Raw genomic sequence first — 13338 nt, 5'->3', positions numbered from 1 at the left:
AAAGTTCGTTAATTTTCGTTAAAATTTTTTTATTGCTAGGTATTTTAAGTAATTCTAATAATTTAATTATTTTCTTGATCTATAACTATCCAATTTTGTCCCGACAAATTCTCATTTTTCGGTCCAATCACTGATCGTCCAACGACCGTTTTGCTATCATCAGAAAGATATTTTTCAGCAACATTCTTAATATCATTAACAGATGTCTCTAAAATGCTTGATCGATGCTTTGCAAACATGTCATGTGTCACTCCAAACTTGAAATGCTCTAAACCTTTATCCATAGCTGATATTGGTGCATCTAATTGCTGTAAAACGCCAAGTTTAGCCTCAAATAAAGCTTGATCGTTGATGACTTTTCCAACATTTGAGGATATCCAATTGGAAGATTCATCAAAAGTCTCCAATGTCTTAACAGAATTAGGATCTCTGTACGAAAAGAAGCTGAAAATGCCATCTAGACCAACTTTAGATCCAGCTCCGTACGCTCCATTTTGTTCTCTAATTGTTGGAAGTAAGAATTTGGACGAAAGAATTCTGGCGATTACTCTTAATTTAGGATAGTCTTCATGTGAATAAGGAACTGCATTCATAGCTTTAGCACAGAAGTTAACTGGGATATTCATGACATTATGACGTGAATTTGATGTCAGTAAGTTTGATTTATTCCAGTTAACATCACTTTTGTCCAATTTGAGTGCATTAAGGAACCTTCCAATCTGCTTAACACTTTCGTCTGCATCATTCTCAGATACATTTAATGCGCACCTGACTGGACGTTTGTTAAGAATTTTCTCATGGATTCCTTTGATGTCAGCAAGAATCTCTTCAGAACTTTTACTTTGAAGCAACTTTTTGATGTGAATCAACTGTTCAATTCCATTCATTTCCTCTCTCAACTTTGATGCTTCTGTCACTAATCCACTAGCATTTTGGATGGCATATAAATGTCCACTTTGAGCGATTCCAACTGACAAACTTGAGAGATAATTTTCCAACAGCATTTCAAATCTATTAATGTCGTTAAATTCAACGGAAGTAAGTAAATCTGTGAAAATATTAAACATATCCTCAGAATTTTGTTTCAAGGCATAAGATCCAAATTGAAGACCAATCTCATATTCCTGATTATTATTGACATTTTCAGTTAAATGCACATTAAATGACAATCCAGCAGTTTTGGTCGACACTAAAGTATCAAATTCACGATAATCATGCTTTTTAGTTCCAAATTGTGTGACTAATTCTGAAAACAAAGGAAGTAACTTCCTCTCGTCATCACTTAATACTGATGTGTCTAAAATGCCTCTAAAGTAAATGATTCCGTTCGTGTCTGTTTTACAAATTTGAACTGGAATTGACTCAACTTTGTCGAATATTAAGGTATGTCTTTCAGGTGTCTGAATATCCTCAATTTTCAGGCATGGCAAGCAGTTTATGTCTTCTTCAGCTTTTTGAACTGAAGCAAGTAATTTTCCGTCCTCAAAAATTCTCTTCTTGTCTTGTTCTGTGAGCTTTTTGACTTTTGCTTCCAAATTGGCCTTTTCAGCTTCCAATGCATTCTTCTCGTAGCTTTCGTCCGGTTCCATTGTTAAGATCAATTTGTGTCGATTATCCTTGAAATATTTCTGAACTGCTTCCTGCAAATATTTTGGATTCTTTTGGATATTTTCCTTAAATTTCTGGATCTGCTTATTGATGCTTAATGACTCGATAATGTCTCCATTGTGATTCAAAATTGGAGTTAAATTAAACAGTAGTCCCAGACCAAATTTAGGAGTTTGATGCTTTGTTTGCAGCTCTAAGTTGTGCAAGACACTATCAATGTGCTTCTGTTCGAATCCATTCTCAATAGCTTCATCAATTGTTGTGTCTACAATATCAAGGATCTTATCAAAATCATCTTTATCGACATCCTGTAATCCAATTGTTAGAATTGTGTCTTTTGTTGTTGGATCGTATCCAGTAATGCTGTTATATCCACCTGAGATGTTAGGCTCAATAAGTGATTTATAGAAATATGAATTTGGACCTTTAATCATTAATTCCGTTAAGATATAAAGAAGGAAGGTTTCATAGACACTTGTGATGTCTGACATGACATATCCAACAGCAATTTGATTCTGTTTCTCATATGGAGCTCCCATACTATCGTATCGTGCCTTAACTTTAGCTATCTTTGGACCCTTCCATTTAGTTTGATTTGGAACTTCACTGTATGTGCTGTCGATTCTGTCATAATCTTTTAAATAGTCATTAACATAATTAAGGTTCTTGTCTAAATCGAAATTTCCATAAGACACGATTCTTGAATTTGATGGATGATAATATCTCTTATGGAAATTGACAAGATCTTCGTGTGTTAAATTAGGGATGCATTTTGGGTCACCTCCTGAAACGTAGCCATAAGTATGTTCAGGTAATAGTTTATTGAACAATTCCTGTCCAAAAAGCTGCTGAGTTTCTGCAAAAGCTCCTTTCATTTCATTGTAAACGACGCCTTTAAAGATATATTCTGAATTATTGTTGTCTAATTCCTTATGTTCTAATCTCCAGCCTTCTTGTAGAAAGTCTAGGTACTTTAAGTTTGGTTTAAAGACAGCATCCATGTAGACTTGCTGAAGATTTCTATAATCTTTCTCATTTGTAGATGAAAATGGATAAAATGTGTAATCAGGTCCTGTCATGGCATTCATGAATGTTGCTAATGAACGATTTAACATCTTAAAGAATGGATCCCGAACTGGGAAATTTACAGATCCACAAAGAACTGTATGTTCCAAAATATGAGGCAGTCCTGTGCTGTCAAATGGTGTTGTTCTAAAATTAATTGAGAACAAGTTGTTGGAATCATTTCTATCGATGTGGATGTACTGTAAGCCGGTTTTTGAATGCTCCAGAATGATGGCAAACATATTAAATTCCGGAATATACTCAACCTTCTTGCACAAAAATTCAGAATAAACATTTTCAGGTTTATATTTTGGATGTTCTTTAACTTTATGTTGTGCTGCTGTTGCATAATGTCTAGGGCTCCATGAGCTTCTTTTTACAGTATCTAGAACTTTCTTGGATATACTCCAATTTCTAATCATTTTCGGCTTCATTTGTAAATAAACGTGGAAATTGTGTAATTATTAGAAATGAATGATATTGACAATGATCTTAGTCATACTCACTTGTTTATTAATGTAAATGCAGTGAATAATTAGTTTATAATATTGTTATTAATAAATTGTGTTTATTTCCGCTAATAAACGTGAAAATATTTCTTCTGTGAATTTTCTGAATGAGAAAAATTGTAAACATTGGATTTTTAGTACAGTTATAGATTGTATTTATGAAATGAGCACTGTGTAATCACTTTGTCTTATGCTGTTCAATGCTTTAAAATACTTCTCACCGGCACAGAATGCTTAATTAACGAATAAATTAACAAAATCTAATTTTTTTTTGATTTAAACTGGAATGAAATGAAGTTTCAAGTTTGTTCAGTAAAAGTTTCGTTAAGTTTAACATTTTTCGAATTCTAAAAAACCGTTATACTTCAAATTTCATAAAAAAGTTTTGTAATAATTATTAAAATAATTATGAAGATCCAGCCAGCATGACTTTCCAAAAAAATACGCTTTATTAATCAACATCACAAAGAGGATTTCTTATTAGTTCTAAAAGCCAAGTGAAAAAAAGAGAGCTATAAAAGTCAAAAATGGATATATTAATATTTTAAAGTATTCTCGTAAGTATTAAACATCACTAATAGCTTATTATTGATTACATTGAGTGAAGTATCTAGATAATATTGAAGGAATCGTCCTCAAAAATCATTTTCAGGAAGTTGCAAAAAAAAATTCTTTTGTTTTTCTGCACAAATCAATTTTTCCCTTCCTGATTAATAAATATAAGGTTTAAATATTTATATGCACTTGTAAAACTTCCAAGAGCATGTATTAAATGCTTCACATAATATACAGCATATTAAAAAATTAATAGACATGAAATATTTATGTTAAAACATTATTTTCCAATGTTTGCTTCGTTATCGACAATTTTCAATCAAATATTAATTAAATTAAATAGTGAGTTTATTAATAGCCAGCATGTATAGTGAAAGTTGACATGAACATGAAAAATGGCAATGAAATTTTTTAATAAGACGAATCAAAAGACTTTCATTCATCATTACGGAATCAAAAGAAGTACGAAAAAAAATAAGCAAGAGAGGCACTTGATCTATAAAAAGAGAGAATCTACAGCTGCAAATAATACACATAATCATATGTTTTCAAGGTCAACAATACTTTGTGTATGTGAGAGGCATTGAGAGGATTTTCTCGAGCATATATCCCCAAAAAATATATTCATGTACCTACTGATCGTAAACAAGACTCGCGAAAAAATTATTTAGTTTAGCTTTAGTGCTCAGCGAGAAGAGAAAAGCAGTTCATCAACTTAAATTAATTCAAGTTGACCTCATTAATCAGACCGCTCTGCTAATGACAATTATACCGTCATAAGCCAGTAAACATTTCCTAATACAAATAGTGGGAAATGACCTTAATAAGTTCATTGCATCGTAATCTTGCAAGCATTTAAACTTTAAGGTAGCCGTTGCAGAAAATCAATTTATTCTTGAAAATTTTATTTTTGTGCTATACTGAAATGTCTTGCAATTGATTGAGGAAGACCTTTAAGTTTAGACACAAACCTGTTGAACAGAAATTTGTTAGATTTTTTAACTTTAAAAAACTTTTAAATTTTTGAATTTTTGAAAACCGTTAAATTTTGGATTAATGAAAACCTTTAAATTTGAAATTTTAAAAAACCGTTGATTAAAAATCCGTAAGCATGGCTTGATATAAGATAGCAAATCAATTACCATTTGACTTACTTGAACTCATTTGTAAATCAGCGACATTTAAAAGTCACAAAAGGACCGAAAGTTGTTTACTAATAATTTTTTTCATTCACATGCTGTTTTATTTGTATAGCTGATTTCAAACAAAGGAATTAATGATAAGGAACGATAAGAAATTTGTGATAACAAATTCGCTATGCGATTGGATGACATAGTTTTAAGGTGAGATTCGAACGTATTAAACGAAATTTTATGAAATAATGAAAAATATGAAAAAGTGAAGAATTAAATTTTAGTTCCATTAGTTAGTTACTAACAAGTTCATACTCTTACAGGTACCAGAAGAAGATAGGCTCATATGATAAGCAAAAATGGGAGCGAACACTGGAAGAGCAAAAAATCATCGACAGCGCATTAAGCTTTCCGCTGAGATCCACAAAACTAAAAACTGACTTTATCGACATTGATCTAGTCCGTGGATCAACATTTCCAAAATTAAAGCCTAAACAGTCTCTCATCCAAGTCCTTTATTTATCTGTTTTAAGATATTTCTTCCTACCATTATTTTCAAGATGGTGGGTCAAGGAGACATCCGCAAAAGTTTTTATTGTTCTCCTTGTATTGTACTTCCTTCAAATGATTAATTGGGCAATTTACTCGTTGCATGCCAAAAAAATTGGCGACGATGATGAAAATATTATTCCATTATGTGAATTATTGGTACCAATGAGCTTATCGCTTCTTCTTTGCTTCGTTCATTCACAAATTGTTGCTACTTCGGTAGTGTCATCACGATCTTCCAAAAGTCGTCAACAGAAAATGAATTTTAATGGCAAGAGCAGTAAAATCGATAAAATCAAAAGGAGAAAGAAAGTATTCAGGTATGAAATTTGTGACATAAATCCGATATGTGCTTCAATTGTTGTTGTTTCCTGAATTATGCAAGAGAAGAGAGCTTTTTTGGAGAGCTTTTTCATTTCAAAAAAGCTCATTTGTTGGAAACTTTCTCTTGTGAAGTATAAAGATTTCATACAAAATTCATCAAATTCATTTAAGGTTCGAATCTCAAAATCTTTTATGAATTTTCACCAAAAATTAATTATTTTAATGATTTATTTCGAGGAATTACAGGCATCTATCGGTCACCAGTCACAAATAATAATCAAAATTAATAATTTTGTATCTTTTCTATTTTTAGACCTCGTCTGTCAAATAACTCACTAGATATAAAAACCTTGGAAGGGTATGATTCCGATGATGAGCAGTCAATACCTAACTTGATCTTAGATCTAAACTCTTCGCTCAAAAATAAAAATATTATAATTAATGAAAGTAAAAGTAATCCAGAATCTCCAGTAATTCGAAGAAGAAATGTAAATTGGAATCTTGCAGATGCTGCTCCTGCTCATGAAAGATCTGCTGATCAACAGCAGCAACAACCATCAATTAGATTAAGAAGAGGCTTCCAGAATCCCCTCGCAGCACGACTTGATGATGATGGATTTGAAAGTTTAACGGGTAAAAGTTGCTCAAGTGGAGAGGAAGTGCGACAGCATGTCCAAAATCAATCAGAAAGTGATACAGAAACACTTAGAAACACGACGCCGATAAAGAAATCTAAGAAGGATGGAAAGAAGAACAAAAGTGACACTTCTGAATCAGAATTTGAGGACAATGACGATTTATCATCTCCATCACCAAATCAGCATTTTGAGACGACTGATGGTGAATATATAGGCGTGACGTCAAACAGTGAAAGTGATTGTGCCGAGGATGGAAACTATTCGGAGACAGACGACGACAATTTCCCAACAAATATTTTAACTCCAAATGATTCTAGTGAAAAAGTATCTGTGACTTTATGGACGAAACGTGAGCCTAGAAAGGCTGAAATGAGTGTATTGGAAATAAGTAAAACAATCATCCAGAGAGTTGATAATCTTCCTGAAACCTATGACTATGTTTACATTGGCGGTGCTCTAAGCTTAATATTGTCTATAACACCAATTTATTGTAGATTATGTGACCTTTCAAAAGATACAAATTCAACAAATAACATTTTTGATCTTCCTCGAGTCATTCAGGATGACTCATTGACCATATCCACGTTCATTCAATTAGCATTTGGACAGAGCTTCTGGGAAAAAAGTTTATTTATAATTTCGACCTTTCAACGACTTGTTCTCACCTTTTGCTTCTTTTTCCTGTTGGCTGTAGCTGAAAGAACCTTTAAGCAACGGTGAGTAGCACTGGATGGGTGTGTTTAGGGCAGGAATGCAATGAATTTTGGGATTTTAATAATCAGAGGAATTGAAATTGATTTTGGGATTAAGAATTAATCTAAGGATTAAAAATTAATCCAAGGATTAAAAGTTGGGATTAGTAATACTGCGACTCTAATGTACTTCCATTTCCATTTTAGATTTCTGTATGCGAAATTATTCTCACATTTGACTTCCACAAGACGTGCAAGGAAATCGTTGATTCCACATTTTAGACTCAACAAAGTTCGAAATATAAAGGCATGGCTGAGTGTACGATCATATTTAAAGAGACTTGGTCCACAAAGGAGCGTGGACATTATCGTATCAGCAGCATTCATCACAACACTTATTTTATTGGCATTTTTAAGTCTCGAATTCTTAAAGGACTCTGAACATATTCATTCACAAATTAATTTAGAGGCACTAGTGTTCTCGTCATGCTGCGGGATATTCTTGTTGAGATTTTTTACACTTGGAGCCAAGATCAATAAGAAGTATCGATCAATTTCCGTTTTAATTACAGAACAAATAAATTTATATGTACAAATAGAAAAGAAGCCACAGAAGAAGGAGGAATTAGGCATTAGTAATAGTGTATTGAAGTTAGCCAGTGATTTACTTAAGGAACTAGACTCACCATTCAAAATATCTGGCTTAAGTGCCAATTCTTATATTTATAATACAGTTAAAGTCGTTGTTTTGTCGGCTTTATCTGGTGTTTTATCAGAGATGCTAGGCTTCAAGTTGAAACTGCATAAAATCAAAATCAAGTAAATTGCATAGTGCATAGTAATGCATAAAGGAACTCATTCATCACAATATAGATCAAAGTATTTTAATAAGAGATTTATTTTATTTTATTTTTTTGACATTATATAGAATCAAATTATGACGATATTAATAAAAGTTATGACTAAGTAGGACAAAAATGAATTAAAATGTGTTAAATAATGCAAAACAACAAAATTTAAAATTTTGAAAAAATAACGGTTTTAAAATATTTGAAAAATATCAACCAAACAAAGTTCAAACAGGTTCAAAATTTAATTTTGAAAAATTAATAACCGTTAAAAATTGTCAAAATATTTTAAATCCTCCAGAAAATTGGATCCAATGAGAATGGATTTTCGTCCTCAAACCAAAATGACTTCTGACTCAATTTGATGTCTCTATTGATATTCCCATCAGATTTAATTAATTCGTGATAAAATTCAGTCACATCCTCTTCAATATGCTCGTAGAACAAATTTTTGACACTGAAGCTTTCTTTAGCGATTGTGCCCATCATGTGACGATTGAGGATACAGACATGAAGACAGTCGACACAAGGTGCTGCTCTTAATAATTTTCCTAGCTGACTAATGAGGACTTTTCTTGAGATCAAGTCTAATTTCGTAATTGACATTTTTGGCTGTAGATCAAATCCCATTTCAAGTTCGAAGAGCTCCACTAAGCCGATGAAGGACGCACGTTTAATAGAATGTAGTTCATTCCAGATGACATGCAGTACATCGTCATTAAGTAGTTCCATTGTAATGATCCATTCAATCTTCTGTTGTGTCCTTAGAAACTCGACCATTTTGTCAAAAGCAATATCTGGTAAGTCATTAGCTATTGGCAGTTTTAGTAGCAAATGAGTTAGTTGGAACTCAAAAGTAACTGACTCATTTTCGCTAAAAAGTGCTCGAATGAAGTCTGGACCTAGTTGAAGATGCTTTAACTTTTTGCAGTTCCACAAGAATTCGTTCATCAGTTCTCTTAATGGCCTGAAGCTTTTCATTTCATTGGCTATATCAAATGTAGCAACTTCCAGATTGTCACAAGATTTGACAAATACTTCCATTGTATTGGACGGCATGTTTCTCAACATGATTCTCTTCAATGCTGGGAATTTTATGTTAGCATCTTTAAACCTATCATAGCACAATACTTCAATAACTGCAACTTCCAGTTCTTCAACATGATCAGCAATAGCCTTGATCAAATTTAAGTACTTTTCAGCATATTGAAATTCACAATTGTAAATTAAAACTTTTTTCCAGCACTGATTCAAGTTTATTAAATAATCAAAGTGATCATCAGTCTTAACTCGATTGATCTTTAATTTCACATAATGCCTACAGCTGTTTTCCAGACTGTCTAAATCTTTCAAATTGAAAGTATAAAACTTGATCCAATATTTTTCCATACATTGTCGGCAACTTCCAACAGACTCGTTTAAATTCTTACTCACTAATGCTAGATTAAGAACATCTGAGGAACTTAAGTACTTAAAGATTTGCTCTTTAATTTCTATCGGCAAATTTTCTAAATAACTCTGATTCATCTTTACTAATTTTTATTGTAAATGAAAGGGAATCTGAAACAGCGAAGAAGTATTTAGAGCTATAAATAGAATGGTAAAATGTTAGGGATGCGCAACAAGTTTCTCGAGGTTTTGTTTACCTTTATATCGAGAGTGTTTGAAAACGTTATAAATGTTTTGTAAATAATACAAAACCATACAAATTAACTCAAAATTAATTATTTTCTTCAAATTATTCAAAAACGAAACCATACAAATTCCCAATTTGAACTCTTGTGAATAATCATTTAAAAACCATACAAATGTTTTTAAAAGTAAATATTCTAATTTAAAATCTTAGTTGAATCTTGAGAACTAATAAGAAAATGTTTCACTTTCCACTACGTTCCAAGTTTTAAGCATGAAAATTGAAAAGATCCTCAAAAAGAAATTTTGCAAACATGCTGCAAAAAAAGAAGGACAAATTCTCCAGGTTCCACCGAGACTTGAACTCGGATCGCTGGATTCAAAGTCCAGAGTGCTCACCAATTACACCATGGAACCGCAAAAAAGAATAGAACTGGAGTGGCAAAAACGCAAACTCATATTCAGGACGTTCCGGAATTTTTGCATTTTCGACAAAATAATGATTGGAATCGATACGTTGTACATCTTACTATTTAATCGAGTCATAAAAATTTTAAAAATTTATTTTTAAAGATTCTGTTTTTTAATTTTTAGGATATTAAAAAATTCATCTGCAAGACTGTTCTAAACTCACAAGAACGCTTCAAATGTTTTAGAATTTTAGATCTAATATAATTGTATATCGTTCCGGAGAACAGCATAGAAACATAATTATTTAATAATATTATTTTTTTAGAATTTCAATTTTTTTTATTTCCATGTCAATCATTTGCTTGACAAATAGTCCTGAATATTTTAACAAAATAAATTAAAATTCATTTCCAGCAGTTTCATTCATAAAATAAAAACTTAAGAGAAAAAGTTAATTAAATTAACAAAAAAAATTCCAAAAAATTTATAATTTGTTAGGTTCTGCCGAGATTTGAACTCGGATCGCTGGATTCAAAGTCCAAAGTGCTAACCGTTACACCACAAAACCGCTCAACAGTTCTTATTTAAACAGATTTAATTAAAAATCTCTTTAAAAATCTGTAAATTATTCAGAAAAAGGAAAATTGTGCAAAAAAGATTGAAGGTTCTGCCGAGATTTGAACTCGGATCGCTGGATTCAAAGTCCAGAGTGCTAACCATTACACCACAAAACCTTACAATTTCTCTTTTGACCATCCTATAATTAATCATATGTTCATTATTAATCATTTTACCTGAGAAAAATTGCGAAAAAATTCAATAAAAAAGTTAATATGCTCAGGTTCTGCCGAGATTTGAACTCGGATCGCTGGATTCAAAGTCCAAAGTGCTAACCGTTACACCACAAAACCTCTCAACAGTTCATATTTAATCTGATTTAAATGAAGATCACTTTAAAAATCTGTAAATTGTTAAGAAAAAATAAAATTTGTGTAAAAAAGAATGAAGGTTCTGCCGAGATTTGAACTCGGATCGCTGGATTCAAAGTCCAGAGTGCTAACCATTACACCACAAAACCTGCCAATCGACTATTACAGTCAACTGATCTGTTGAATTCGGCGTTGCTAAAACACAAACATATTCTAGTGTATAATTGAAAACATGATTTAGCACAATTTTTTGATGCTATAGCATACTTTGATGTATGATTTTGATGAAAACTAAATAAATCAGATTTTAATGTAATTTTAAATTTTTATTTTTAAGAGTTTTTTTAAGGCACTTGTGTATGAACTCACTCCCCTCAAGTAACTAGTACTCAATATTGTTTTCGTATTATCGTGCTTACATGAATTTATAATAAAAATGTCATTCTGAATGTCGCTTAACTTAATAGACTATATATCCAATACTTTGAATCGCAATGGTGATGACGGAATATTAATTGTTGTACTATTCCATTTGATATCACCTCCATGCCATTCTAACTTAAATTCACTAAGCAGTCTAGTCAATAAAATTTCAATTTCCATTTCAGCCATTCTTCGTCCAATGCACATACCTGTTGATTCAATACATTAATACTGTTGTTATAATTGAAATTATTGCAACTTACGTGGTCCGTTCCCGAAAGGTAAATGCGCAAACGGATTGACGTCTTTAGCATGAGGGCATTTTTCAGTCGTATTTTTCAACCATCGTTCTGGGATGAATTTTCTTGGTTCCTCAAAGTCTGTGTTTGATGTCTGAACCATCATAATGTCAACCTAAAATGGAACAGACGTGATTTCTACTCAAGTTGGTCTAGAAAATGAGTACAACTTACTCCTTTAGGGATTTGGTATCCTTGTAATACAATATCATGATCTAGTGCTCTGGCATTGCCATTGAAGATTGGAAACATTCTAAGAGCTTCTTTGACTACAGCTCGCATATATGGAATACTATCTAAAGACTTTTCATTCATTCTAACATCCTTTGAGGGTAGAACCTTCTTAACTTCCTCTCGAAGAATTTCCTGCTTGTCAGGATTTGTAGCTAAGCAGTGCAATACAGCTGCGGCACTTGAAGATGTCTAAAAAATATAAATCATTCAACAGCCATTCAATTTATTTTGTAGTAGAACTTACAGTATCAATTCCAGCACCCAACATGTCAACAGCCATAACTTCTGCTACATTACGGTCGATCTTCAGTAGCTTCTCTAAAATACTTTGATGCTCCGATGTTGATGGGTTCTTTTCATACTTATCAAGTGCCTTTCCAACATGTCCGAAAATAATTTCGTTGATTTTGTCAATGCTCTTCATAGCTTTATGAAATGCAGGTGTCTTGTAGTACCTCCAAATGGACGGCTTTATATCAAACTCAAATGATATTTCGAAAGCTTCTTTAACAAGCTGTAAAATAATGAGAAATTAAATGTCAGTCAAACTGCTTGAATCAAAATTAAGGCAGGACACCTCCAATGTGCAGCAACACTTACCTCATACAATTGCTTTGATTCTGGGTTTTGCCCATCAAAAAGATTCAACCTTGTATCAAGTGCTATCAGTGCAATGCTTTCAAGTGCCCATTCGTTCATATTTTCTAAGAAATTGTCTGGAACTAACATGTTGTCATTTCTGATAGACCGGATTCTAAGATTTAATAGGATCAGAAATTAGTCATCAAAAAGTATTAAAATTAACATCCATACTTCTTTACAAAATCCACAGCAACTTCGTCAATGCCGGGTATGTACATCTTGACATTTCTAGGCTGCATCATGATTTGATTAACTTTCGTACGAAACTCGTGCCATGGATGGTCTTGCCTTAAAAAATAGTTATACGATAAACTAAATCATATCTTATCAATATGCTGAAAATCATTGATAATTACTCAACGGCTAGTCCAGCGCTTGCTTTAAACAAGTCAGGTCGATGCTCCTTCCTATAATATGCAAATGTTTCTAAATTTCGCCGGTTTGGATACCTTCCTTCATTCCTAAAAACTTTTTCGGCATCTTCCGGCAAGTATGTCATCACAATTGGCTTTGCTCCCATGAATCCAGGAAAGAAACAAATATTTCCATAGTCCTGCCTGAACATTTGAAGCATTTCATTTAATGGCTTATTATAGTATTTTGAGTTAGGCAGTCCCATAAGTTTCATAAGTTGAAATGAGTTTCTAGGTCCCGGAATCTCTTTGTAAGGCTTTGCATTTTGGAACTCTACTTCTGCTATTGATGGCTGTGCACTATAGCATCTGCTATATAATCTAGGAACTATTATTTTAAGATGACTATTCCTTAAAATTGACATTTTGTGATATTATTTAAGTCTACTGATGTCTTCACGGAATGAAAACAAATCAACAACTGAGAGAAGATT

At 32.4% G+C, this 13338-nt stretch overlaps 3 protein-coding genes and 5 non-coding genes across 10 annotated transcripts; 1 reads left to right on the top strand and 7 right to left on the bottom strand.

Annotated features, from left to right (window-relative positions):
* Positions 1–8: 8 nt before the first annotated feature.
* LOC139091465 (presequence protease, mitochondrial) lies at positions 9–4913 on the bottom strand. Its single transcript, XM_070641578.1, has 3 exons — positions 4892–4913; positions 3180–3285; positions 9–3101 (listed from the first exon to the last, which is right to left on the bottom strand). Exon 3 carries the CDS (start codon positions 3093–3095, stop codon positions 63–65), a length of 3033 nt encoding a protein of 1010 aa, XP_070497679.1. The 5' UTR covers positions 3096–3101; positions 3180–3285; positions 4892–4913; the 3' UTR covers positions 9–62.
* Positions 3671–8074, top strand: phtf (putative homeodomain transcription factor). Of its 3 annotated transcripts, none has more exons than XM_070641579.1 (5): positions 3671–3739; positions 4992–5080; positions 5194–5739; positions 6057–7097; positions 7281–8074. In XM_070641579.1, the coding sequence occupies exons 2-5, from the start codon at positions 5055–5057 to the stop codon at positions 7894–7896; spliced, it is 2229 nt and encodes a 742-aa protein (XP_070497680.1). In that variant the 5' UTR covers positions 3671–3739; positions 4992–5054; the 3' UTR covers positions 7897–8074. The 3 variants fall into 3 exon arrangements, with proteins under 3 accessions (XP_070497680.1, XP_070497681.1, XP_070497682.1); XM_070641580.1 differs by lacking the exon at positions 3671–3739 and adding an exon at positions 4405–4604; XM_070641581.1 differs by lacking the exons at positions 3671–3739; positions 4992–5080 and adding an exon at positions 5081–5135.
* Positions 8075–9897: 1823 nt separating this feature from the next.
* Positions 9898–9970, bottom strand: TRNAQ-UUG (transfer RNA glutamine (anticodon UUG)). The gene has a single exon. It is a non-coding gene; the product is annotated as a tRNA-Gln (tRNA).
* A 490-nt stretch (positions 9971–10460) lies between these two features.
* Positions 10461–10532, bottom strand: TRNAQ-UUG (transfer RNA glutamine (anticodon UUG)). The gene has a single exon. It is a non-coding gene; the product is annotated as a tRNA-Gln (tRNA).
* A 94-nt stretch (positions 10533–10626) lies between these two features.
* Positions 10627–10698, bottom strand: TRNAQ-UUG (transfer RNA glutamine (anticodon UUG)). The gene has a single exon. It is a non-coding gene; the product is annotated as a tRNA-Gln (tRNA).
* Positions 10699–10803: 105 nt separating this feature from the next.
* TRNAQ-UUG (transfer RNA glutamine (anticodon UUG)) lies at positions 10804–10875 on the bottom strand. Its single transcript has one exon. It is a non-coding gene; the product is annotated as a tRNA-Gln (tRNA).
* A 95-nt stretch (positions 10876–10970) lies between these two features.
* On the bottom strand, positions 10971–11042 carry TRNAQ-UUG (transfer RNA glutamine (anticodon UUG)). The gene has a single exon. It is a non-coding gene; the product is annotated as a tRNA-Gln (tRNA).
* A 156-nt stretch (positions 11043–11198) lies between these two features.
* Positions 11199–13324, bottom strand: LOC139091269 (probable cytochrome P450 12a5, mitochondrial). The gene is made up of 7 exons (XM_070641265.1): positions 12848–13324; positions 12663–12779; positions 12450–12603; positions 12094–12363; positions 11790–12038; positions 11580–11730; positions 11199–11525 (listed from the first exon to the last, which is right to left on the bottom strand). Exons 1-7 carry the CDS (start codon positions 13267–13269, stop codon positions 11362–11364), a joined length of 1527 nt encoding a protein of 508 aa, XP_070497366.1. The 5' UTR covers positions 13270–13324; the 3' UTR covers positions 11199–11361.
* Positions 13325–13338: the final 14 nt, after the last annotated feature.

The sequence above is a fragment of the Chironomus tepperi genome, unplaced genomic scaffold, assembly GCF_022539635.2.
Source record: "Chironomus tepperi strain 1889 unplaced genomic scaffold, CSIRO-AGI_Ctep_v1 contig_244, whole genome shotgun sequence".
Classification (NCBI taxonomy): domain Eukaryota; kingdom Metazoa; phylum Arthropoda; class Insecta; order Diptera; family Chironomidae; genus Chironomus; species Chironomus tepperi.
This window is presented reverse-complemented; position numbering and strand designations above follow the sequence as displayed.

What these genes read in the sequence shown, in the direction of transcription:
- LOC139091465 (XM_070641578.1), bottom strand. Translation starts at nt 3,095, where the DNA reads ATGATTAGAAATTGGAGTATATCCAAGAAAGTTCTAGATACTGTAAAA.
- phtf (XM_070641579.1), top strand. Translation starts at nt 5,055, where the DNA reads ATGCGATTGGATGACATAGTTTTAAG. An exon ending in AGGAGAAAGAAAGTATTCAG is followed by an intron (nt 5,740 to 6,056) that starts GTATGAAATTTG and finishes TTCTATTTTTAG; the next exon opens with ACCTCGTCTGTCAAATAACT. An exon ending in GAAAGAACCTTTAAGCAACG is followed by an intron (nt 7,098 to 7,280) that starts GTGAGTAGCACT and finishes TTTCCATTTTAG; the next exon opens with ATTTCTGTATGCGAAATTAT.
- LOC139091269 (XM_070641265.1), bottom strand. Translation starts at nt 13,269, where the DNA reads ATGTCAATTTTAAGGAATAGTCATCTTAAAATAATAGTTCCTAGATTA. An exon ending in AATCAAAGCAATTGTATGAG is followed by an intron (nt 12,364 to 12,449) that starts GTAAGTGTTGCT and finishes ATTATTTTACAG; the next exon opens with CTTGTTAAAGAAGCTTTCGA. An exon ending in ACCTTTCGGGAACGGACCAC is followed by an intron (nt 11,526 to 11,579) that starts GTAAGTTGCAAT and finishes TTGAATCAACAG; the next exon opens with GTATGTGCATTGGACGAAGA.